General features: G+C 30.8%; 1 protein-coding gene across 1 annotated transcript in view; it reads left to right on the forward strand.

Moving 5' to 3' along the window:
* Positions 1 to 578: 578 nt before the first annotated feature.
* LOC149531683 (L-type lectin-domain containing receptor kinase VIII.2-like) overlaps positions 579 to 24,913 on the forward strand; it is a 55,919-nt gene continuing 31,584 nt past the window's right edge. The window contains exons 1-2 of the mRNA XM_089808390.1: positions 579 to 707; positions 3,568 to 3,620. Of these exons, the coding sequence (XP_089664516.1) occupies positions 579 to 707; positions 3,568 to 3,620 (182 nt within the window). The remainder of the gene's footprint in view (positions 708 to 3,567; positions 3,621 to 24,913) is intronic.

Consider the following 24,913-nt stretch of genomic DNA (forward strand, 5'->3'; position numbering starts at 1 on the left):
TCAAGTTGAATATCTAGTGTGAAGGAAGACTATTGAAGTTACTTCATGAAATTGAATTTGATACTTGCAAATTTCATTTGTGGGACCTAGGCATCTTGAATGATAAACTCATTATGTATAGACATCTTTATGGAAATATATTTTGATGATATATTCTTTTATGTTGAGATTTATATTTTTGAGAATGATTCAATCTTTGTACTTGATCTTTATATTTGATGATTAAATAAAAATTCCAAGGTTCTTTATGTTTGTTCATAGCTTAGTTTTATTTTTGTTTGTGGTGTGATATATTTGGTATTAGAGTGACAGTTAGATTAACCAGGACTCTTGGGCTTTAGGGTTTTTCTCATCTTCGATTTGTTATTAACAGATAATTGTTTTAGGTTGTTATCATGCCTCCCATCGCTAGAGGAACTCGAGGTCATGGTATTCCTGAAGATAACCTTGCTAGCAGAGGTAGAGGTAGAGGCAGGGGCCATGGTAGAGGTCCTAGGAACCAAGGAAATGTTGGGGATGATCAGTTTGATCAGAATGCTGGGGTTGGAAACAATCAAGATAACCAGGTAGATCAAGCTATGTTACTTCAACAGATACTAGAACGTCTCGATAATATTGAGACTAATAACCAGATTCCTGGTGGGGGTGCAAATGTGCAGGTACCTCTTGTGCAGGGTATTAACCTTCCTGTCGAGGAAGATCCAGTGGCAAGAGCTCAGCTCAAGGATCTTTCCAAGATGAAAGGGTCATTATTCTATGGTACAGAATAGGGTACAGTGGCAGAAGCTTGGCTGCTGAACATTAAGTGATGCTTTGTCTTACATCGTTACTTGAGTAACATGAAGTTAAGATGGATAGTTATGCATTTGAGAGGATTTGGTTCCTTGTGGTGGGAGAAGAATTTGGAGAAGCTGGGCATTGATATCTCTCTATTTACTTGGGAGCTCTTTATAGGGTGATTCAAGGAGAGGTTTATGTCTGAATATTGGCGACAGGCCCGTGCAGACGAGTTCTTTCAGATTATGCAGTCTGGCTCTACAGTGGAAGCTTATGAACGTAGGTTCTATGAGCTTAAGAAGTTTTTTGGCTGGGTAGAAAATGATAAAGCCATGATTCAGCATTTCATCAGGGGGCTTATGTCCAAGATCGAGGAGGAAGTGAGAACTTGCAGACCTGTGTCTATGCAAGAAGCTTCGAAATGAGAAAAGCTGATTGAGATGAAGTCTGGATATCATGGGGCTTCATACAAAACTAGCATGAATCAACCTACTCTAGATGTCAGTAGGAATCAAAAGCCTCCACAAGGCAGTTCAAAATCAGGATTTTTAGGTGGAAAATTCAAGAAGAGAAAGTTCGGTAAGAACTCCAAGGGTTCAGAGCAGCCTAAACCATCTCAACCACATTAGAGTGTGCAAAGTAATAACCCATATCCTAACCTTTCTAGTTAGAATATGGGATTTCAAAAATTTATTGAGTGTTATCATTATGATCAGATAGGTCATTACTAGTCTCAGTGCCCTAATTGGGACAAGCTGAAGGTTGGACCTAAGCCAGCTAGGTCTGAAGTGATAGTTGGTGATTCTGCCAGGAACCATCATGTTTTTGCTACCCTAGATCAGAAGCAAGTAGAACATCAGAACATGGGTATTGAAGCTGAGGGTAATACTCAAGGTATGAAAGTATCTATTTTATTTGACTCTGGAGCTACATATTCCTTTATTTCTTCTACTTTAGTTGCATATAGTGGAATTCCTATGGTTAAGGCAAGGAATAGATGGCAAGTGGAGTTAGCGTCAGGTTCTAGGGTGAACACTGATATAGTTGCTCTTGATTGTAAGATTCAAATGAAATCTTTTACTACTTCAGAGAACCTTAGGGTTATACCTTTAGGATCCTATGACATAGTTTTGGGAATGGATTGGTTAGAAATACATCAAGCTGTTTTGGATTGCAAGGATAAGATAATCACTTGTTTGGATGATGTTGGATCAGTTAGAGTTATTGCTAGAATCAAGAGACCCATCTCTTTGCGGACAATTTTTGCCAAGCAACTGGAAAAGTGTGCTCGAAAATGTTGTAGTTTGTTTTCCATAATGGTAAATGACTTAAATGATTCCATGGATAAGGGTTCTTCTCTCAATCATCTAGTCTTGCAAAGTTTTTCGGATGTATTTGTTGAAGAGATTTCGAGAATACCACCGAGAAGAGAAATTAATTTTTGGATTGATTTAGTGCCAAGAACAGCACCAATTTCCAAGACTCCTTACAAGATGATAGCTCAAGAGCTGGTTGAACTTAAAACATCAGTTGGAGGAGCTTTTGGAGAAAGGTTTGATTTGTCCTAGTGTATCACCATGGGGTCCTTCTGTAATTTTTGTCAAGAAGAAAGATGGCTCCTTGAGACTTTGTATAGACTATAGATAGTTAAACAAGGTCACTGTTAAGAAAAGGTATCCTTTCCCTAGAATTGATGACTTTTTTGATCAAGTCAAGGGTTCTCGAGTCTTTTCGAAGATTGATCTGAAATTCGGATATCATCAACTTAGAATCCGGGAAGCTAATATTCATAAGATAGCCTTTTGCACTAGGTATGGGCACTATGAATTCATGGTAGTATCATGTGGGTTAACTAATGCACCTTCTATTTTTATGAGCCTTATGAATAGTGTGCTTAGAAATTTCCTTGATAAGATTGTAGTAGTTTTTCTGGATGATATTTTGGTATATTCTTGCTCTGCGGAGTAGCATGATCATCATTTAGAGCAAGTTTTGGAGTGCCTTCGTAGGAACAAACTGTTTGCCAATCCTTTGAAGTGTGAATTCTTCAAGTCTGAGATTTGTTACTTAGGTCATATCATTTTTTGGGATGGAATTTCTATATATCCATCCAAAATTTGAGCTATTGTAGATTGGCCAGCACCTGCGAATGTGTCTGAGGTCCGAAGTTTCATGGGCTTAGCAAGCTATTACCGCAAATTTGTGTCAAACTTTTCCATAATAGCACATCCTATCACGTCTCTTTAGAGAAAAGGGAAGAAATTTGTTTGGACAAAGGAGTGCGAGGTAGCATTTCAGAAACTTAAGGAATGTTTGACCAGCGCACCCATTCTAGAAGTCCCTGATTTAGCTAAGGAGTTCATGGTTTGCACTGATGCATCTTTAGATGGCATAGGGGTAGTGTTGATGTAGGAAGGACATGTTATAGCTTATGAGTCCAGAAAGCTTAAGAGTCATGAGGTGAATTACCCTACTCATGATCTCGAACTTGTAGTGATCATGCATGCTTTGACCAAGTGGCGGCATTTTCTTTTGGGTCAACGATTTGAGTTACATACTGATCACTGAAGCCTTCAATGTCCTTTCACACAACCAGACCTCAACACTAGGCAGCAAAGATGGATGGAGTTCTTGTGTGAATATGACTTTGGGATAAGTTATGTGCAAGAGAAGGAGAACGTTGTTGCTGATGCACTTAGCAAAAGGTGACATGAATTATCTTCTTTGATCTTAACAGTGGATCTTAGGGATAAGATTCTTCAGAATCTTTTTGCAAATCATTGGTTTCAGGATGTTAAGGTTGTTATTGATAGCAGCAACATCTTAGAAGGGCGTTTTGAGGGGTATTCAGTAAATTTTGAAGGTTTACTACTTTTTAGAGGGAGTGTGTACGTTCCTGTTTCGGGTGATTTGAGAAATCTAGTTATGTTGGAGGCTCACAAAGCACCATATTTAGCTCATCCGAGTGTCAAGAAAATGCTTGTTGACCTTAAGTAGCATTATTATTTGCCTAGAATGAAAAGAGAATAGTAGATTTTGTGGCTCGATGCTTAGAGTGTCAGCGGGTTAAGGCTGAACATCACCACCCTACGGGACTATTGCAACCACATAATGTTCCAAAATGGAAATGGGACACCATTTCTATAGATTTATTACTAGATTTCCCATTACAGCTCGTAGGCATGATGCTATTATGGTGATAGTGGACCGTTTGTCTAAGGTTGCCCACTTTATCCCAGTTAGATCATCCTATAATGCAGCAATGGTTGCCAAAGTATATATGGAACAGATAGTTAAGTTACACAAAATTCCTAAAAAGATTATTTTTGATAGGGATCCAGTGTTTACTTCATCTCTTTGGAGATCCATGCAGTGAGAGTTAGGTACTCAGCTGAATCTTAGTTCAACTTATCACCCAGAGACATATGGACAAACTGAACGTGTCAATCAGATTCTGGAAGACATGCTTAGGATGTACGTAATGGATAGATAGAATAAATGAGAGGAGTATCTACATTTGGTAGAGTTCTCTTATAATAATGGATATCATAGTTCCATAAGTATGGCACCATTTCAAGCATTATATGGTAGACCTTGTAGGATGCCTCTCAATTGGGATAATTTGGAGGATAGAACTCTTTTAGGACCTGATATGTTGCTAGATTTGGAGCAGCAAGTTAAAAGGATTAGAGAGCACCTTATTATGTCTCAAGATAGACAGAAGAAATATGCTGATAAGCATAGAATTGACCGTCAATTCTTGGTGGGTGATAAAGTGTTTCTCCAGGTAAGACCGCATAAAAGTCCAATTTGATATGGAAAGGATTCCAAGTTAGCACCTCGATTTGTGGGTCCGTTTGAAATTTTGGAATGGGTTGGACCAGTTGCCTATAAACTTGCCTTGCCACCGAGTCTTTCACGCATTCATAATGTATTTCATGTTTCAGTTCTGCCTAAGTATATACCTGATATTGCTCATGTTCTTGATTGGAAAAATTTGCAGATTATGGATGGACAAATCATGTTGGAACCAATGCAGATCATTCAAATTAGAACTATGAGTTTAAGAGGGATAGAAATAAGGCAGGTAAAGGTCCTATGGGACCCCGATGATGAAACATTTGCTACCTGGGAGGACACTGAAATGATGAGAGCAACTCATTCATTCTTGTTTACTGACTTCCAAGAGAAAGTCAAAACCTAGAGGGGGAGGGTGTCATGCCTGACCACTACTTCGAGTTTTTCTACAAATTAGGACTTTGTTGTTTTAAGATTTCATTCTGAAGTTATGATTGATTTTCTGTAGAACTTGGTTATAATACTATTGTTGAATCATGAGACTGATGTTGAATGCATTTTCTGTGAAAAAAAACTATGTTTTAGCAATAAATGTGATTTAGGATTTTATGAATTGAATTTGGCATATCTATGATTTCAAGTTGATAGATTATCGATTATGTTATTATGTTTTTGACTCTTTTTCAACTGCATTTTGTTTCATGTTGTATGTAGACTTGATGTTGCAGATATATTTAAATAGTTATATGTTGTATTTATTCAGAATCCTTCTTTGTACTTTAATATAAGTAATTAAACAGGGATTAAATATTTAGATCATGTTAACCCTTAAAATGGTTTCATTTCATGACTCATATTGAATGGTTAATTGATGGTTTTGTTCCATTGTGAAGTCTTCTACGAATTGTGTGAGTTGACATTGTAGAGTTTGTTCCCCGGTGTTGGATTCAGTTTTTGGGATTTTGGCATCAGGTTGGGTTGAGGACCAATCTTCCATCTTTAGTTGTTTAGGTAGGGGGAAATTTCTTACCCTACTCTTTCACTCTATTTTTGAATTCCATGTTACTTTCATTTTGCATAATGTAAAAGTTATCAAATTTGCATATTGTGAAATTTTACATTCAAAGATGAGTATATGCACTGTGTGCGATGCAAAGTTCTTCATGTATTCACCTTTGAATGTGGAAGTTGTGGAGAGATATGACTGGAAGTTTCCTTATTTATGTTTATTTAGCTTTGCTCCAAACATATGTTTCCCACCAAGTTGAGTTTTGTGAGAAACCTATGGTTGCAGCAGTGAGCATGCTAGCTGTTGTGTTAATTTCGAGCAAGTTTTTGTGCTCCCTTTTTTATGAGCTTTGTGAGAACCATACCTCCATCTTACTTGGTAATATATAAAAAATGTCGAGAGGCTCAACCTCAAACTTGAGAATGTTTTTAAAACAACGGGCTCTTGTCTCCTGTCGAAGGCAGAGGCATTTTGTCAAATGGTTTGCGTGAAACAATAACAATGTTAAATTGTCATGTTAATTGCATGGCGTTTTATGGGTAATGAAATGTATGAAATATTTTCATGATACATGGTCGTTATATAGTCTGAACATTGCTAGTTCGAATTTCTTATGACAGTTATCTTGTATTATGATATTGATGAGTAATTCGAGGGTTTTGTCATTATTTTTCTTTAGAAGTGTGTCGAATCCAATAATATGATTAAATTATATATTGAAAATAGTAACTTAGTTAACAATTGATAATGGTTTTGGAAATGACAAATTGTCAAATTTTTTAAAAGGAAACTTGTTCTTAACAGAAACTCTATGATAGTATAAATTTTCTTCATAATTTATGATGGAGATTAGAGTTATGAATAACTATTGTTGTGGAATTGGTTGCAAATAAACAAGACATTATTTTGAGAGCATAGATATAGGAAGATGTTGTTGTATCACCAAGGTCATTATGCGAATAGCTTGTGAGCATCTTACTGTTTTTGGGATTTTGCATCTTATTCATTTTTGGTCATTGATGTAATGAAAGTTATATTACATATTTGTGAGTCATATTTCAAATTTAATTCAGATAGTGTATTTTAAATGCTAATTGTGGTTATAACAGGGTGGTATCTCACCGTTAAATAGTGGTAAAACATTAGTAGACACTTAGATATTCAGTAACCTTGTAGGTTATCTTTTGTTTAGCATTGACTACACTTGGATTTAGTAATACTTGATTTTATTATGAAGTGTTTTAATAAGCATTTACAGATTGTTTTGAAATAAGATGTATTTCTATTCTTTGATAAAATGGAAAGTCGTTTTAAGATATGAGACAGATTATGAAATATGTTGGTGTGATGAAACAAGGGTATCATATGTACATTGTATTAATATCTTGGCCAATTTAGAGGCTAAGCTTAGTTTGTTATAATAGTAGAGATAAGTAGTACAGTACTGTGACTGGTAAATATCATTCAACTGATGTAGCAATTTAGTGATATTTACGAGATTGTAATATTGTAGTATTTACTTCTGTTATTAAAATAACCTAAGTTTACTTTCAAATTGATAGTAGAAGATGAAAGTTTTAAAAGATGAAGAATGTAATATCATGAGAAAACTGACTTGTTATTAGTGACATGTGCATTCTTAGAATATCTATTTGATGTGTATGTTAAGGATAGTTGTAGTGAACGTATATCGAGGTGGCTTAATATCAATTTATTCTATTCAGTTAATTAAATTCAGTGATAATTTAAGATGAATTGGGAGGGTTAATTATAAATAAAAGATAATTGGCCTTACCTATGACTTAAACCAGTAAGGTTAAGTATGGAGAACAAGGCAGGTCTCTATGGTGTCATTTCACGAGTATTATAGAGAACCCCATTATGTGTTGTCTAAGGGCTTACCATATACGGATGTAGTATCTTAGCACCATAGTGATGATACCTTAGTATATATATGGTTCATTAACTAGTTATTCTTAGTGAGAGTTTAATTTTGCATTGTTTAGAAGGTGTTATTTCTTGCATAGTAATATTAGAATTGCACTATGATATGTGGTTAGATATCTGCTTTAAGGTTTTATATATATGTTAATTCTAACATGTATGCAGGTGGACTACACTTTTTAACTCAGTGTGTATTGAGCCCTCTGTGTGTTGTGTTGCATGTTTGTGTTATTTTCAGCTGCTCAAGTTGAATATCTAGTGTGAAGGAAGACTGTTGAAGTTACTTCATGAAACTGAATTTGATACTTGCAAATTTCATTCGTGGGACCTAGGCATCTAGAATGATATTGTTCATTAATATTGTACTGAACTCATTATGTATAGACATCTTTATGGAAATATATTTTGATGATATATTCTTTTATGTTGAGGTTTATATTTCTGAGAATGATTCAATCTTTGTACTTGATCTTTAAATTTGATGATTAAATTAAAATTCCAAGGTTCTTTATGTTTGTTCATAGCTTAGTTTTATTTTTGTTTGTGGTGTGTTACGTATTTGATGAATCATATTTCCTTAACTATTGCCCTTTGGGCAAAAATATGTTTTTAAGATATCTGTTTTTTTTTTTGGATTGGGCCTTGCCCTTTAATGTAAATTACGAAATAGTAAAGCTAGGCTGATTTAATTAGCTATTTTGAATATCTATGCTTTGTACATTCTAAAATATTATAAATGAAAACAATAGTTTTTGACTTCTCAAATCGTTGTTCCAACTTCCTCTTAGTCTACGACTTTGTTTTTGGCATCTCGATTCTCAATGCACTATTCAAATGTTAGTCAATGACTTTGTTTAAAATTATTAACTATTAATAGCTATAAAGTTAGAAGTTAGAAACAAAAGAAAACTGTTTAAACAATCCCTTTATGGTTTCATATAATATATTTGATTAACAATTTATAGTAGAAAAATTATTCAATTGAAAATCATCCAATTAAAAATTTTGTAATTTCTAAAACTATTTTTCTTTAATCTAATTGGTTAAAACAAATGCAACGATAAGAGTAGATTGCAAAGAAAATTAAAGATGATAACCTTAACAAAGTTAAATAAAATTTTGATAATTTATGTGTCAAGTATCTATTTCATACCTATCTTGTCACCTAACTTTTTTTCATTATGAAATATTTTAAATGATGAAGAATAGTTTATAAACAATTATCACAATTTTCAATATATATTAATAATGTATAAATAATTAAATGATATTACATTTTAATTTTGAAACTAAATAATAAATATGAATAAAAATATAGAATTTATAATTATATTTTTTAATTTTAATTATTTTATTTGCATTAAACTATTGTCATTATTATTTCATATCTTGCACCAATTTTATTTTATAAAATTTAATATATCTTCATTGAATTTTTTATATTATCTTTACAATAAAAAGTTTATGATAGAAAACAAAATCATTTCTATAATAGAAAAGAAAATTCTTTATTTATATTATATTATAACTATTATAATAATTATTATAAATTATATTATATATAATATTTTATATAAATAATTAAATTAATATCATGATTTTGACATGGTAAACTTAAAAATATAATAATAATAATTAATAACTATTTCTTTAACAATATTTTTTCAATATTTTTTTTTTATTAATTAATATACTATTTAAATTCTTTTCAATGATCACACCTCTATTTTGGGCCAAATTTTAAATTATTGAAGTTAAATTATATTTCTACCCGAAATCGGACATGTGTACTTGAAGATTCTACCCGAAATTTAGACCATTGACTAAAAGAAAGATTGATGGCCTGAGATGAATTTCAGGCCAATTTAGAGAATATTTTCCATGAGCCTAGATTCATCCAAAATTGTGACACGTATCCAATCATTGCAAAGCTCAATTAAGTGTCAAACCCAGTTAATGTTATTAATAATTATGTTTATAAATAATTATCACAATTATCAATATATGTTAACAACCTATAGATAATTAAACTATATTACATTTTAATTTTGAAACTAAGTAATAAGTATGAATAAAAATATAGCATTTGTAATTATATTTCTAAATTTTAATTATTTTATTTGAATTAAACTCTCTCTTTTTTTATAGGTAAACGATCAAAGCCTAGGTAATTTATTATTATTATTAAGGTTAATTATTATTATGTGTTAATCGTGAGTAGATTCGAACTGAAGACATCCACGATGAGAGGCTTGCAATTTACCAATGTGTTGCAGGCTCTTGCCTAATTTGAATTAAAGTATTGTCATTATAATTTATTATTAGTACTTGCCAGTAGGCTTAGGGCTAAGTACTCTTGTGATACATTTTGGATTTTAGACTTTAACTAGTAATTAAATTTGTTTCATGTTTTTATGAGTAAGAATAAATCATTGTAATTTCTTTTATCAAACTAATATATTACATAGCATAAATGGAAAAATTTAACTTTAAGACTTTTATAAATATTTTTCTAAGTAATGATTGGATTCAAATTCATTTAGCTCTTATATTGGCCAGATTTGATAGATTTCATTTAGCTCTTATATTGGCCAAATATAAGAACTAAATATTTCATTTTCAATGTGATTCATTAAAATTAATATTTTTTTTTTAATGTAAGTCCATTGGTTTATATTTTATATTTTAATAATGTATTTTTTTCATAAATTATAATTTTTTTGTCATTCAATTAAAATAATATTAGTTATATTATATAATCATTTAAAATTTATTATTATTATAAAATTATTATTTTTATATTATAATTATTTATTATATAATAGAACTTATAATATAGTTATTTATAATATAATATAATATAATATAATTATAACCATATGATATATATGTAATAGAAAATATATACCAATCATTATATTTATAAATAAAATTTAAATTCAAATTGACATCATTATAGAAAAATATAGTTATATAACATTTTATTAATTAAAATATTTTATATATTATAATAAATTTATTAAATTTAAATTAGATTTATATAAAAACTAAAGACAAGTACTAAGCCACCATGTGGTACTTGTTTCATATCTTGCACCAACTTTATTTTATAAAATTTAATATATCTTCATTGAATTTTTCATATCATCTAAGTACAATAAAAAGTTTATGATAGAAAAGAAAATCATTTCTATAATAAAAAAAGAAATCTTTTATTTACATTATATTATAACTATTATAATCATTATTATAAATTATACTATATATATAATATTTTATATCAATAATTAAATTAACTCAAAATTGAGACACATGTACTCGAAGATTCCACCCAAAATCCTGACCATTGACTAAAAGAAAGATCGACAATCTGAGATGAATTTCAAAATGATTTGGAGAATATTTTTCCATGTGTTTAGATTCATCCAGAATCATGACATGTGCCTCATCATTGCAAAGCTCAATTAAGTGTTAGGACACGATTAATATTATTAATAATTGTGTTTAGTGTTTTAAAAAAATTATTACTTAATCCTGACTTGGCAATGTCGCGATTATTAAGTAAAAGGCAAATCAATGCCAATGGCAATGACTCGGGATGAATTTTGGGTAAATTTTGGGTCTGCCATTACTATTGTCAAGAAACATCCGAAACACGTGTCCTTGACAAGTGTCACAATTCTAGATGATTCTTGATAATAGCGATAGCATTTCACAAGTTGACCTAAAAATCATATCAATAATTAAGTTTGATTTTTAATTTAAATTGAGCATTGAAAAAAATTAAATTCAAATGTATATTAATGTAAGAAATTTTTACTTTTATTATTATAGTTATGTACAAAACTACATTATTGACTCTTTATGTCATTTACATGTACATTGTACATACTATTAGTAAACTACCTGGGTAAAAGCACAAACCTGTGTCACCTTTTATGAAGAAACGTGATATCAGAATGCGACAGTTCAACATTAATGACAAAAAAAATGATATTTGTGTTTAGAATTTGAAAATGATGTAAACTGATGAAATGTGTAGAATTGGATGAACTTTATGTCTATCATTTTTTTTTAAAAAAATTGAGTAAGAATTTATTCATTTCTTTTATTTTGAAGTCCCTTTTTTAACTATAAAAAATATAGGGTGTAGTTCCCGTCAAAAAATAAAATGCAAATCATCTTTTTTTGTTTTGATTTGAAAATATCTTATAGATGACATGTATATCTAGTGCACAAAAAAAGAAATAATTATTTTTTATCTATATTTTCTTTGTTATAAGTACTCAAGCTCGACCTTCTCAGAAGCCAATAGTTTTTTCCTCCCGTCAAAACTTCCTAATCAAATCTACACCTTCTTGAGAAAAAATTACATATTCATGAAGAGGACTCTCTCCTCTAAAAATAAATTTTTTTTTTTTTTTTTTGTATGATTTACTATTTTTTCCCTTTTTTTAATTGAGCATCTTCTAAAATGTTGAAATATCAACTTATAATATTTTTAAATTCTAACATATTATAACTAATCAAAACACTCAAAAATTTATATAATGATGATATTGAATCTAAGATCTATAAAATGGTATTTTTAGTTTTTGAATAAAATTGAGTTTTGATAGAGAAATGAAATTTGACCAAAACAGGTTTTGATATCACAAACGGTGACACAGATCTGTGCTTTTACCCACCTAAAATTATTAATTACTTAATACTTTCATTTTAACTGTTAACTATTAATCTTCTATGTTGTTAGAGTATAAAGTTGAAAGTTATGCAAGTCCAGAGTCTAATATGATAGGATTTTCAAATTTTAACTTTTCAAAGATTGACAGAATTCTATTTTGTGTTCTAAAGACTGAATTCTAAAAGTGTGAAACTTGAGTATTGGAGGACAACACCAATTATAGAATCTCAATTCTGGGTATTTAATTTTATTTTATTTTAAAATTCATTGCAATTTGTGACAATAGAAATCTTGATTTAAATTGTCTTAGGTTTACACTTTACAATTTTTTAAAATAAGGCTTGAAGAAGAATTTTGTCTTATAACTAGTACCAAGAATGGGAAAAAAAATTCAAAAACCTCCCATATGAGTGCAAGCATAAAGAAAAAGAAAGACATTAAAGAAGTCAGGCAAGTGCTACAAACCCCAAGTTTCACCGATGAATGTCATGATATCTTTAATCTTGTTATCCATGAAGATTTTGGAATCATGGGAATTAAATATTCATTGTTTAATCAGTGGAAAGATCCACAAAAGGGGAGACTTTACTACAAATATAACAATAATATTTGTGCACATAAAAATAAACTATTTGCTTTGGTTACTAGATTAGCAAACTTCACTATGCCCAAAGTATTCCCTTGCCCTAAAATTGTAATGCTATGTGCTCAGAATTATGATGAAATTAGAAAGGTAATTGTAAACCAAAACACTTAAGAGAAAATTTTATCCATAACTAAGAGTGAATCTTTCACTTTGTTAGACCTAGGGCTAGGGTTTAAACTAAAAAGCTTTAACAAGCACATTGACTTGGATAAACTAGCATAGGCTTATGACAAACTGGAAAGAGTTTTTCAAGATTCATATATTAAGGGTTTAGTAAACTCAGAGTCCTCTACTAGTGTTACATTGGACATAGACCATAATCCTCCTTATCAGTATGATATTCTTGTGCCATGGGTTCAAAATACTATTTTTTTGTTATCATTTTATTTGGGATTGGATAATAACAAAGAAGTGGAGGCCAATGTTCTTGAAATGATTCATAATATCCATTGTCGAGATCAGTCAATTGAGAAGGTAGGTGTAAGGTATAATTTTGTTTAGCACATTATTAAATCTATGCAACAATTACTAATGACTAAACAAAGTACAACTACAGGCAAGACAAAGATATTTAGGTTCACAAGTTACTTGTGCTACCTTCTTTTAGTAAAGCATCACCTAATATTTGAGACAGAGAACAAGAAGTTTGATATTGAGGTCTATAAGTTTGATGAGAAAACCTAGAAGAAGTCAAAAACTCCAAGTCTAGTATATGAGTGGACACATAAGATGAGGATAAAAACTACAACCATTTTGTAGACTTCTTTTTGACACCTATTTACCAAAAAATCATAGGCACTATGATGCATAGATTGCCTATGTCTTGTAAATATTGCATTCAAATGGGAAGTCATATTCAATTGGCTAACTAGTTCTTCATGGAAGAGTACACTGTCTTAAGGTTTTACAGTTCAACAGTTGGACCCTACAAACTTCCAATGCATGTTACAGAAAGAGTTTTTGCACTAGAATATGTATGGAAGATGGAGAGCATAGATGAACTTTTCACTGGACAACAAAAGAAAACAATATTTCCTTCCTTGCCTTTCGCAATTAGAGGCCTCACATTTGAGAGAAAGGCTTTCAAAGTGGCAAATGAATTGGTAACTTTTTTTGGCTTTGATTTTGTCAGTCATTGGAATTATGATCCGCTATACATAATAAAAATAAGACTTATTTTCAATGGGACTCTATGAGAAAATATCAACATCCAGAGATGCCATTGATAGAAAATTTATAAAACAAGGATTCATGGGATGAGGTTAAGAAAGAGATGGAGAAACATGAAACAAATAATAATATTTTAATGCAATAATTGTCATCCCAAATTATGACATTGCACATATCAAAGTCACACAAATTAGAGCATCTGACATATTTAGATTTCTACAAGAAAGTATCTCAACCTTCTAAGAGGTCTATGCCAAAAGAAATTAAAGAGGCATGTGCAACTAAATTGTGGTGTCAAACCAAGATGACTGATTTTTGGAAAATGAGGCAAAATTCGGTGAACCAATGATATCAGCAAGTTTTGAGAAAATTGAGGAGGATGAACTTTTCAGCAATTATTGGAATAAAGAGCATCCAACAATACTATATGATTTTGGCAGTTGTAGTGACAGTGATATTCAAAGACATAAGGACCTCAAATCTAATGCCAACATTCAAGGTATTCAAGATTTTGGGTCAACCGGGGGTAAAAATACGTTATACAAGTATAGGGCTCATTGGTGCAAGTGGTGAAGGGATTTGGAATCCAATTCCAGTACTAGACCCACCCAAAAGAGGAAGTAAACCAATCATTGGAATCTCTGATGAGATTGAAGATGATTCATCTAGAAAGGGAAAAAACCATTATACTTCTACTTATGAAGATCATCCCAACACAGTATTTGTTAAATATTCAAATCTAGATATAGTTGATCCCAATGGCACTGGTACTAGCACTAGCATAGATGAAACTTGTGCAAAAAGAAAAAAAATTATAACAATTACACCGCAAGCAATGTCAATGGTTACTTCACCATTGTATGCACTAGTAGCTTCTATACAAAACCCTAAAAATAGTTCTAAAATGCCAAGATTTGGAATGGGCCATCTTTAGTATGTTTGCAATACTCAAAATACAATTGTAGCTGGAGTAAGTTTAACTGGAGTTGGAGGAGCATACAATGATACAACTGATAATTCACTATTCAAACACTCAATTGTATCAACAAACTCAAATTTTAGTTTGAATGAGTTTGCATCAAAGTTTGAATAGACAAGCGAAAGAAATAGGCAAATTATGAAGACTTTGAAAAGTGATGCACTTGCTGAATGTTAGGGATCTACTAATAGAATATTTTCAACATATGATCCAAACAATGAAATGATGAACTTCATGGCTGTTATGCCCCTAGGTAGAGATAATAATCCACTAAAAAATGTAATAAATTGTAATGATGTACAAGTTACCAATCTTCAAATGAATTTGTCAAAAGTGAAAAATATTGACAAAATCAATATATTAAAAGAGAGCAACAAAATGGTCTACTCTACAGTTCTGAAAGCGAAGAGGAAAAGAAAAGGACTTACAAAGAAAATAGAAAAGTTATAGGTAGACCTTGATAATGTGAAGGCCAATGAGAAAGTAGTAGACAATAGGTTCAAAGAATTGCAAAACAAGATAAAGAATTCTTCTCCTACAAAGGCAATTGTCTAGCAAGAAAAAATGAATGAACAAGTGCAAAATTTGACTAAAGAATTGGATGAGTGCCAAAAAAGAATTTAGCATGAAAAAGCCTCTACTGCATAGTTGTTCAAGTCTATAGAGAGTAGTGCACAAGTCAACAATAAATTGAAAACTAACCTAAACTCTACTATCAAGGAAAATAATAATTTGAAGATTGAATTGGAGAATGAAAAGAAAAAAGAGGAGTCTAAGTCAAGGATAATTTATAATTTACAGAAGGAATTGGAGAATGAGAAGAAAAAAGAGTAGTCTAGTGCAAACACAATCCAAAATTTGAAGAAGCAATTGGAGAATATGAAAAAAAAGAAGGAGTCAACTAGAAAAACAATCCTTGAATTGAAAAAGGAATTGGAGAATGTGAAAAAAATGGGGTCTAGTGCTACTACAAGTAGTAATACAATCCACCATATGAGGAGGGAATTAGAGAATGCAAAGAAAAAAGGACTCAACTGCAAAGAAAATCTTAGATTTGAAGAAGGAATTGGAGAATGTGAAGAAATAGGAGTCTACCCAAACACTCCATGATTTGAAGAAGGAATTGGATAATGCAAAGAAAAAGGAGTCCACTACAAAGACAATCCATGATTTGAAAAGGGAACATGAGGATGAGAAGAAAAAAGAGGTAACTACTAGAAATACAATCCAAAATTTGAAGAAGAAATTGGAGGATGAGAGAAAAAGAGCAACTAATTGGAAAGGGCAACTAGAGAAAATACAGAAAAAGAGTGAAAAAAAGATGTCTAAAATGAAGAAAAAGATGTAGAATGTAATTGCACAAAATAGAATGACATCTTCTGAAGATCATCATGTGAAGGATACTATAATAAACACAATTAATCTTATCAAACAAGAAAATTGGGACAAAATACTGAAGAACAATGATAGTTTGTTTGAATGACTTGATTTAAATAGCAATCTCAGACTTCTCTTTGAAAATATAAAAAAAATGTTCAAGCTAAAAAAGGAATCTTCACCAATTCCTTAAAAAAATATGCTAAACAAATTTTGAATAAAGTATAGAGATCCAATGATAGGGATTTGACAAATCATGGAATAAACAACTGCTTGGATGCCTCTATAATGTCCTTTGCTATCTATCACAATTGTAAACAAGTAATGAAAATAGATGAAGCTCTCAAATCTACTTCTATAGACTTGATGAATATGAATCACAATATACTGAACGTGCTAAATTTTGGATTACCAAATCCAACTAACTCAGAGGGAAAATTCATTGGAAAAGAAGATTACATGAAAAAGTTGTAGAACACCATGAATTCTGATTTAGGCAACTTGCTTGAGGAAAGCACTCTAGAAAGAATTGAAAGTTGCATCAAACCACTATCAATAATGAATGCAGTTATAAATAAATTCTTCGATTCATATAAAACTATCTCTATAAAGTATTCATTGTTGACGAGGTTACAACTATTTAGCTACAACCTCAAAGAAATGGAGCTTCCAAATGATATAGAATGGAGCACCCTAAGGAACTTCATTAGAGCTGGGTCATCTTCTCAAACTATTACTATTGTTGTCAGTGGTAGTCATAGCTAATAGCAGTAAGAAGTAACAACTTAGTAAGTTATAGTACTATAATTATTTTGTTACTTGTTGCTCTTTGATTTCAATTGTGTTTAATGTTAATTGTTATAGGAATTAAGTGCCAACAAATCATGATAGTTGGATAGCCAAGCACTGGCATACTATTACTACACAAAGTAGATGCAAAAACATTTCCTACTCCTACTTGAAAAAATTGTACAATTGAAAATGTGGCAAATCAGTAATGTGATCGTACACACATAATGTATTATGTAGTAATAATTTGATTATATATACAATTACAAACTTACCTATAGCTATTGTTACTCTCTTGTATTTGTAAAAGGGAATTTGAGGTCATTTCAATTTGACATTGAGTCATTTGCAATGGGTTGTAATTGTTTGTAATTGTTAAATGTATTATGTTACAGGCTGATTTATAATTATAAATTATAATACAATTTTTTAAAAATAGGGCTTATTTTGTTAAATGCATTATATTATAATTTCTTAAAGAAACTAGAATCAATGAAAATCTAAAAGTAAAAATGTCTAAAAAATAGAATGAATGAGAATCTCAAGTTCAATATGTACTCTTGTATTAAAACTAGAATCAATGAAAATCTCAACATATTTACAAAATATAGTCAATAAAAATTTCAACATTTGTAGACTCTAAAAGTAATAACTAGTTTTAAGGAAAATTTCAACATGTAAGTTTGTAACATCAACATGTTCAAAAAGAAATTTAAGCATCTATAAAAGAGTAGTGAGTGAAGGCTATAAATTAACTTCTACAAACATAATTAATTAGTAGATAGAGTCTTAGATCAAAGCTACTAACCTACTACTTGACTCACATAGAAGTTAGAACTTGAAGTTTAGAAGCTACTATAGTTGCCACTCCACCTGGACTGGCTCAGCATCACTATCATCATAATCCTCCTCATTTATTGCATATAATATTTTATTGTTTATTGTGTTTTCTTCAAATTCACTGTCAGTGTCAGTATGCATGCCAAAGTCAACATCATCTTCATTTCTTCCAATATTAGGACATGAACCACTACCACTACCACTACCACTACCACTTGGGTTTGAAATGTTGGCAATCCCTCTTCTTTGACATTGGTTTCTCCAAATGTTGAGAGCCCTGTCATAAGGAAAACTATCTACCTCATACTAGAATTATAGAACCTCAAACAATTATCCAAATTTTTGTCTAATTTGTTTCTAACCTTTGACTTCAAGAAGCCCAAAGTACTGAAAACTCTCTCAACCTCCACTGAACCCAATAACACTATCAAACATAAATTGGTAAGCTTGAAATATTCTAGTATTTAGTCTCTCAACTGATTGCTCTCACCAAGGTTTTTTCAAAGCTTTATTATTGCTCCCTCTTCATTTGGGTTCTCCTTAAGATTATATTTTTTCCTCATTATGTTTGCAAAAGAATATGATTGATATCTTAGTTGAGATTCATCTAAAATTTTATTTATAGTTACTTCATTGATTACTTTAGGTTTGCAAAAATGCTAAATCAAATTCATCATCCTTCTTCGAAAATCAATCAAACAATTTAGAGACCAATATTGTGGAAAAATAATTGACATTACTTCGAACAGTTCCTCTGGAGGGAATCTGAATCTAATTTTTGACAAAAGATTGTAGCAAACTTGCTTGACAGAGTCAAGCATAGAGTCATTGATCTTCTTGAAGCCTTCACTTGTAACACATGAAAGTACCTTCTCTAGTTTAGATTCAAATTCGCTTCCTCCTTTGTTTGGGTTGGATTCGAGGTTGACAGGAGCATAGTATTGTATTGGTATGTCAACTACATGTACCCTAACATATACCTCATTGTTTGCACCAATATGTAAAAAGTTCCCAAGATTGTTCAAATTTGTGATTTCTATCCACTTTGTAGACATTGATTCATCTAATGGTAGTAATTGATATAGAGTATCCAAGCTGTTACATATCATTTTATGCAGCTTATTATATTCTACAATATACATAGCTCTTTTTTGAACCTTAATTATAATATTTCTCATGTCTTGTAGCATGAGGAGAATAGCTACTAAAGTTAAGAGTATCTTAACATTAGTTAGGCTTGAATATAGCTGAGGGAATCTGTCTTGCACAGAGTGGACTAGTCCAAGCAATGATGGATATTCAGAGATTACTCAATGCACTGGTCCATCCAAAGAGATCCATTTGGTATCATTTTCTTTAAGAAACTTCCTCCCATCAGTAAGTGCTTGAGAAAAGTGTTGAAATTCTCATGCTCATTTTGGACTTCGACAAAAGTATTGGTAAATCTCTTTAATTAGAGATTCCACTTTACTTACACAATCAAAATCATTGACAATTCCAAAAGCTAGATTCATTCGATGGGGCATGAAATGAATGAGAATTGCATAGGGTGCCAAATCATTCTTGATCTTTTTACAAAGTCCACCTTTATGACCTTGCATAACCAAAGCTCCATCTGCTCCAACACACACCAACTTTTTGGCAATCTCCATGTTATCCAAACCTCCACATTCAATTAGAGTAGTCTTTAATAATTCATATAAATTTTTAGCTGTCACAATACAATTCAATTTAGCAATAGACAATAGAAAGGGTTGACGAGAAAGATTGTTTATAGTATAAGCATGCATGCAAACCTAGGAAGTATTATCAATTGTTGTGACTTCATCTAGAGACAATGCAATAAAATTTGAGTATTATTTTTTCCTTCATATCTTCTTTCTCAACCTGTGCAAGACATCTAGCCCATTCCCACCTGTTGTTTACTGACCATCTTTGTGTAAATCTTACATCTGCATTCTATAGGAGGCTCACTATCAATTGGATTGGCCACTGGTTCAATGAATCAGTACTTTTACACCCATTCTAACTAAAAATTTCTTTTGGATAGATTCTAGCAAAAAAAATTCTTTCTTTGATTCCAATTTTATTTTCTCCTTTTGTGCATGAACATGATTTATGGAATCACTTTTGATTTTCTCGCCTGACTGATCTAGGACCGACTCCAACTCTATAATATTAGCTTGTAACTCCCTACTTAGGGAAAGTTCCTCCAAATTGTTTTCAAGTTTGTCCTCAACTAAGATATCACCTTCACCAACTTGAACTTCTTCAATACGGTCTAAGTCTCCAACTTGTGATGAATCTCCTCTTTTAATAAGCACTAGAGATCTAACTTGTGAATCTTGTAGATTGCCATAATTTTCACCATCAAAATATACCACTATGGTTCTACGCTTTGGTAATGGTGGCCTCTCCTAGCTTTCAGGGATCCTACTGGAGCCCCTATTACCCCTCTTGTTTGACATTGCAAATTGATAAAGGTTGCAAAAAATAAATCAACTTAGTTGTTGAACAAAAGACTCAAATAGTGATGACTCAAAGACTATGAACAGTGACAATAGACTACTTAGACTACATATAATAACAATAATATGATTCATTCTCCAAAAAATGGTACTACTACTACAATACTACAGTCTATGGTACTACTCAATATAATTTGCAAACCTATAAGCTATCTTAGCATGTGAGATGTCCAGCCACCAGTGGACACTAGCTAGTAAAACATTAAAAAAAAAATACCACTGTACTAATATGGCAGTACCACTATCGACATTAAATAAAAATAAAAAATCACTTGCCTTTTACAAAAACCAAGGTCCACAAGTAAATGGGCAATGCACTCAGCACTTAAAAACTTCAGCAACAATAAGAAATGCTAGTCTCTAGACTAGAAAAGAGTGAATTGTGTAGAATAATAATATCTTATAGTCTACTCTAGGTTGGTGAATTATGCAAGATTAACAAGAAAAAATGTCAAATGTAGCACGTAACACATCTTCCTATGGAAGCTCACAATAGGAAACAATTAGCTAAATGGGGCTAGTGGTCAACACACATCAAGAAAATAGTAAGTGACACCCAACCCAAGGAAAAATTATTTGGTTGTAGTAATGGCAAAAGAACATGAGCCAATAAGAAACAACATGCAAAGGATGGAAAAATGTTTAAAATAAATGTATCCAAAATTTATATTGCATTGGTGATTGGATCGATATTTTTAACCAATCATGTGATAACTAATGGGCGACTACCACGAGCGTTGGATCCAAATCTGATAAATATCTAGCGATGCGGCTGACCTATGTTGCATGCGCTATTTGCCAAATGATGATCGACCCAAGGGACAAGATCGCCAAATGGTGAAGATTCACTGCTAAAAATAGAAAGCTAAGTATAGTATGGTTACATGCATGTGAAAACAAATATGTTAAAAATATAAAACTAAGTATAGTAAGGTTATATGCATGTGAACACAAATATGTTAAACATAGAAAGCTAAGTATAGTATGCTTGCATGATTTGAGATGTCAAGACACGCGAAAATACTAATTGTATGTTTATTTTTATTTTATAAAAATATAATTTAACTTTTAGATTTATTTATTTAAAAATAATAATAATTTATAAATCTCTAAATGAAATAAATATTATCTATTTAGTTATAAAGTGAATGTTAGTATTCTTGATTATTCATGTCTAATTAAACTCTTAGTTATATATAAATGATTTTATAATTATTAATACAAGAGGTAAGTTAATAAATAAATATTTAGAATTTTGTTATATTTTAAGAGAAGGAATTCACTTTGTAATCATTTAGTTAATAACTATTTGACTTTATGAGAGAAATTATAAATAATTAAATTAAATTAATAATTTTATTTCTAGTTGTATTATGAATTAAAGGTAAAATAAATATTAATATTAGACTTAAATAGAAGTCAAATTTATAATTTAGAAATAAAATTGATATTAATATGTAATCTAATAATATACATTTATGTTATTAATTAAATCATTTATGATTTAACATTATTTAAATTATTAACATTATAATATTACATGATATTTTATATGCAAAAAGGATTAGATATTTAAATACTTATCATTTTAAATAAGTATATTAGCATAACAATTTATATTAACATGTATATTCTTACTTTATTTCTAAACACATCCTTATGACCAAAGCTAAACAAGAGAAAATGGTGGAATTAAATCATGTGGCTGAAAATTATGTGTTTTCAAATATTCTATTTATAGTCTTGTGATATTTATTTTTTTGATAGTTTTTCTTTGTGCGTTGTTTAGTTGGTGAAGTTAGGATGTGAACTAGAGGCATTTTTGAGATTTCTTTTATGATTATTTGACTAGATGTCATGATGAACTTTATGATTTGAATCAAGATTTATATTTTATGAGCTTTATACTATTGAGCATTTATAAGAACTTGGGTTTCGAAAATCAATGTTATTTTTTGAGTTTTCTATTAAGGAACTAAATTCGATCAATATCACTCGTAGGGTATGGAAAACTATTGTGCTATGTGATTCTTGGGAAGGTAGTCTAGGTGCATATCTATGGGAGTGGCTTGCAATGGACAAGGCCCAAAGTGGCTGCTAGGATAACTTATTGTAAGTTGTGTAATAAGTGATAACATAGTAATTAAAATATCTTGCCTAGCCCCTTTCCTTAAGATATATTAAAAAGATAAATTAGAGATTTTTTCTCATCCATGACTTGAGTGCTTGTGAAGACTAAGGATGAGATCAAGATGATACCTTGAGAGGTATGACTAGTTTCCTTATCATCATGATAGGGTATTCTAGTTCCACAAAGAGTCACTAGGGGACCAGGGTCCTAAGAGACTGCTAGGGTAACCTTAGAGTTGGCTCATGTGATGACACTCCATAATATGTAGCCTGAGTCTCCATACTTTTTTTTTATATTTGCCTCTAGTGGTGTACTTGTTGGATATTACTTTTGATTGTGTATTTATTGTGAGTTGTTACTCATTGATTGGATGTCATTTATTGTTGACAGTTGACTTTTATTGATGAATGATCAATTATTCATTGGTAGTTTTTTTATTGTTGAAGTTAGTGATTGGTAGTTTACTTTTGTTGATGACATTTGATACATTTTGGTTAGTGTGCTTGTGATGCTTGACATTGATTTTAAGGTGGTTGCATATTTTTGATCTTGGTATTTGTATGTTGACTTGGTATGAAATGTTAGCATTGGAATGAGTGTCCTTTTGATTTTGATTATCTCTTCTACTTGAGTAGTTTATGTTACCCTTGAGATAATTTTGGCTATCAAGATTCTTTTCCTAGGATTATTTTATGAATTTATTATCTGTGTGTGGATCATACATTATCTCTCTTGCATGGTGGGAGTGGGAGTTTGATTAGGTGACCACACGATCAGGAGGTGGTGTATTCTTACCATTTTGGCCCCCCTTAGATTTACAGATGTTCAATGCTCCTTGATACAGTGGTACCATTATCACTCTTCCTCTTATCTTAAAGACTTCTATTCATTTGATATATCTATGTATCATGTATTTTGAGATCCTATAGGATATTGTATTGTATATTGATGTACTTGTATGTATTTTCACATACCCTGTGACATGTGCAGTGAATATTATTCATTAAATGCACTTTCAGATTATTAGTTGTACTTTTACATTTTCTTATATGATTATGTATGTATTTATTTATTTTATGATTATGGACATTGTAATTTAGACTTAAAATTATTAATAAAACTTTTTTAAATATGAATCAACATAAAGGAACCCTTAAGAAATTAAAACTATATTTGTAATTACTTATGAGTACTTGATGTGTATGTCTATATTGATTCTACATTATTGCTACTTTGATTTTATTTAAACTTTTTTTTAAAAAAAAATAGTTCAATAAACTTTGTAACATATTAGGTTTATTTTATTTTGGGTTCCTGAGTAGGACATTACATCTTGTATCAGAGAAAATAGTTCAATAAACTTTCTAACATATTAGGTTTATTTTCTTTTGGGTTCTCGAGCAGGACATTACATCTTGTATCAAAGCCCGAGTTTCAATATTGGGAACTCTGAGCATATTGTGCATCATCAGTTAGAAAGTAGTTAAACTTGCAACATGATTTAAACAATAAATATTTATCAACATAAAACTTTAACCTAAATAGTTTGAACAAAAAAAATAGGAGTGAAACTTTTGAACATGAAACTTGGAAACTCATAACATTTTTGTTCTTAACTTTTGATTTATGTGTATGCATTATAAATTTTATGTTTTTTAATAGATTGATAGTTGTTGATATTGTTTTAGGAGTATTTTAGGAGGTCTATTTCAGTATTTATTAGAAAGATGAATGTTGGATCAATACAATTTTCGATTTATTATTAAACCAAAATTAGATTGCTCAAAGTGACTGAAAGTGTATACATGGTTAACATATTTGTATTATTTTCTTAAATGATTATTTTATTTGACATTGTAGACAATACTCTTTGACTTTTACCTACTCTAGTCATTGTGGTAGGCTTCCAAAAGTAAGCCTAATTCTAGGGGAAGTGGATGTAATGCCCACTCATAGTTTATTTTTTCATTATATTTACCAAACTCTTTTATGACTATTCCATGGATGTGTCATTTTCAAATATATTATTTCATAACTTAGACTAGAGATATATCAACGATGATTACTTAGTTGACTATATTTTATGTATTATTTAATGATTATAGTTACAAGTGCATTAATGATGCTTTAATGATTCGTAGTCAATAAATGTGATTTCTTTCACAACAATGTTAGATGATACTTTAATGATTATTACTTCATATTCGTAACGATGCAATATTTTATCTAAGTATTTGATGT

Source organism: Cupressus sempervirens, chromosome 11, assembly GCF_028749045.1.
Source record: "Cupressus sempervirens isolate cs-2001-9-10 chromosome 11, ASM2874904v1, whole genome shotgun sequence".
In the NCBI taxonomy this organism is placed as follows: Eukaryota; Viridiplantae; Streptophyta; class Pinopsida; order Cupressales; family Cupressaceae; genus Cupressus; species Cupressus sempervirens.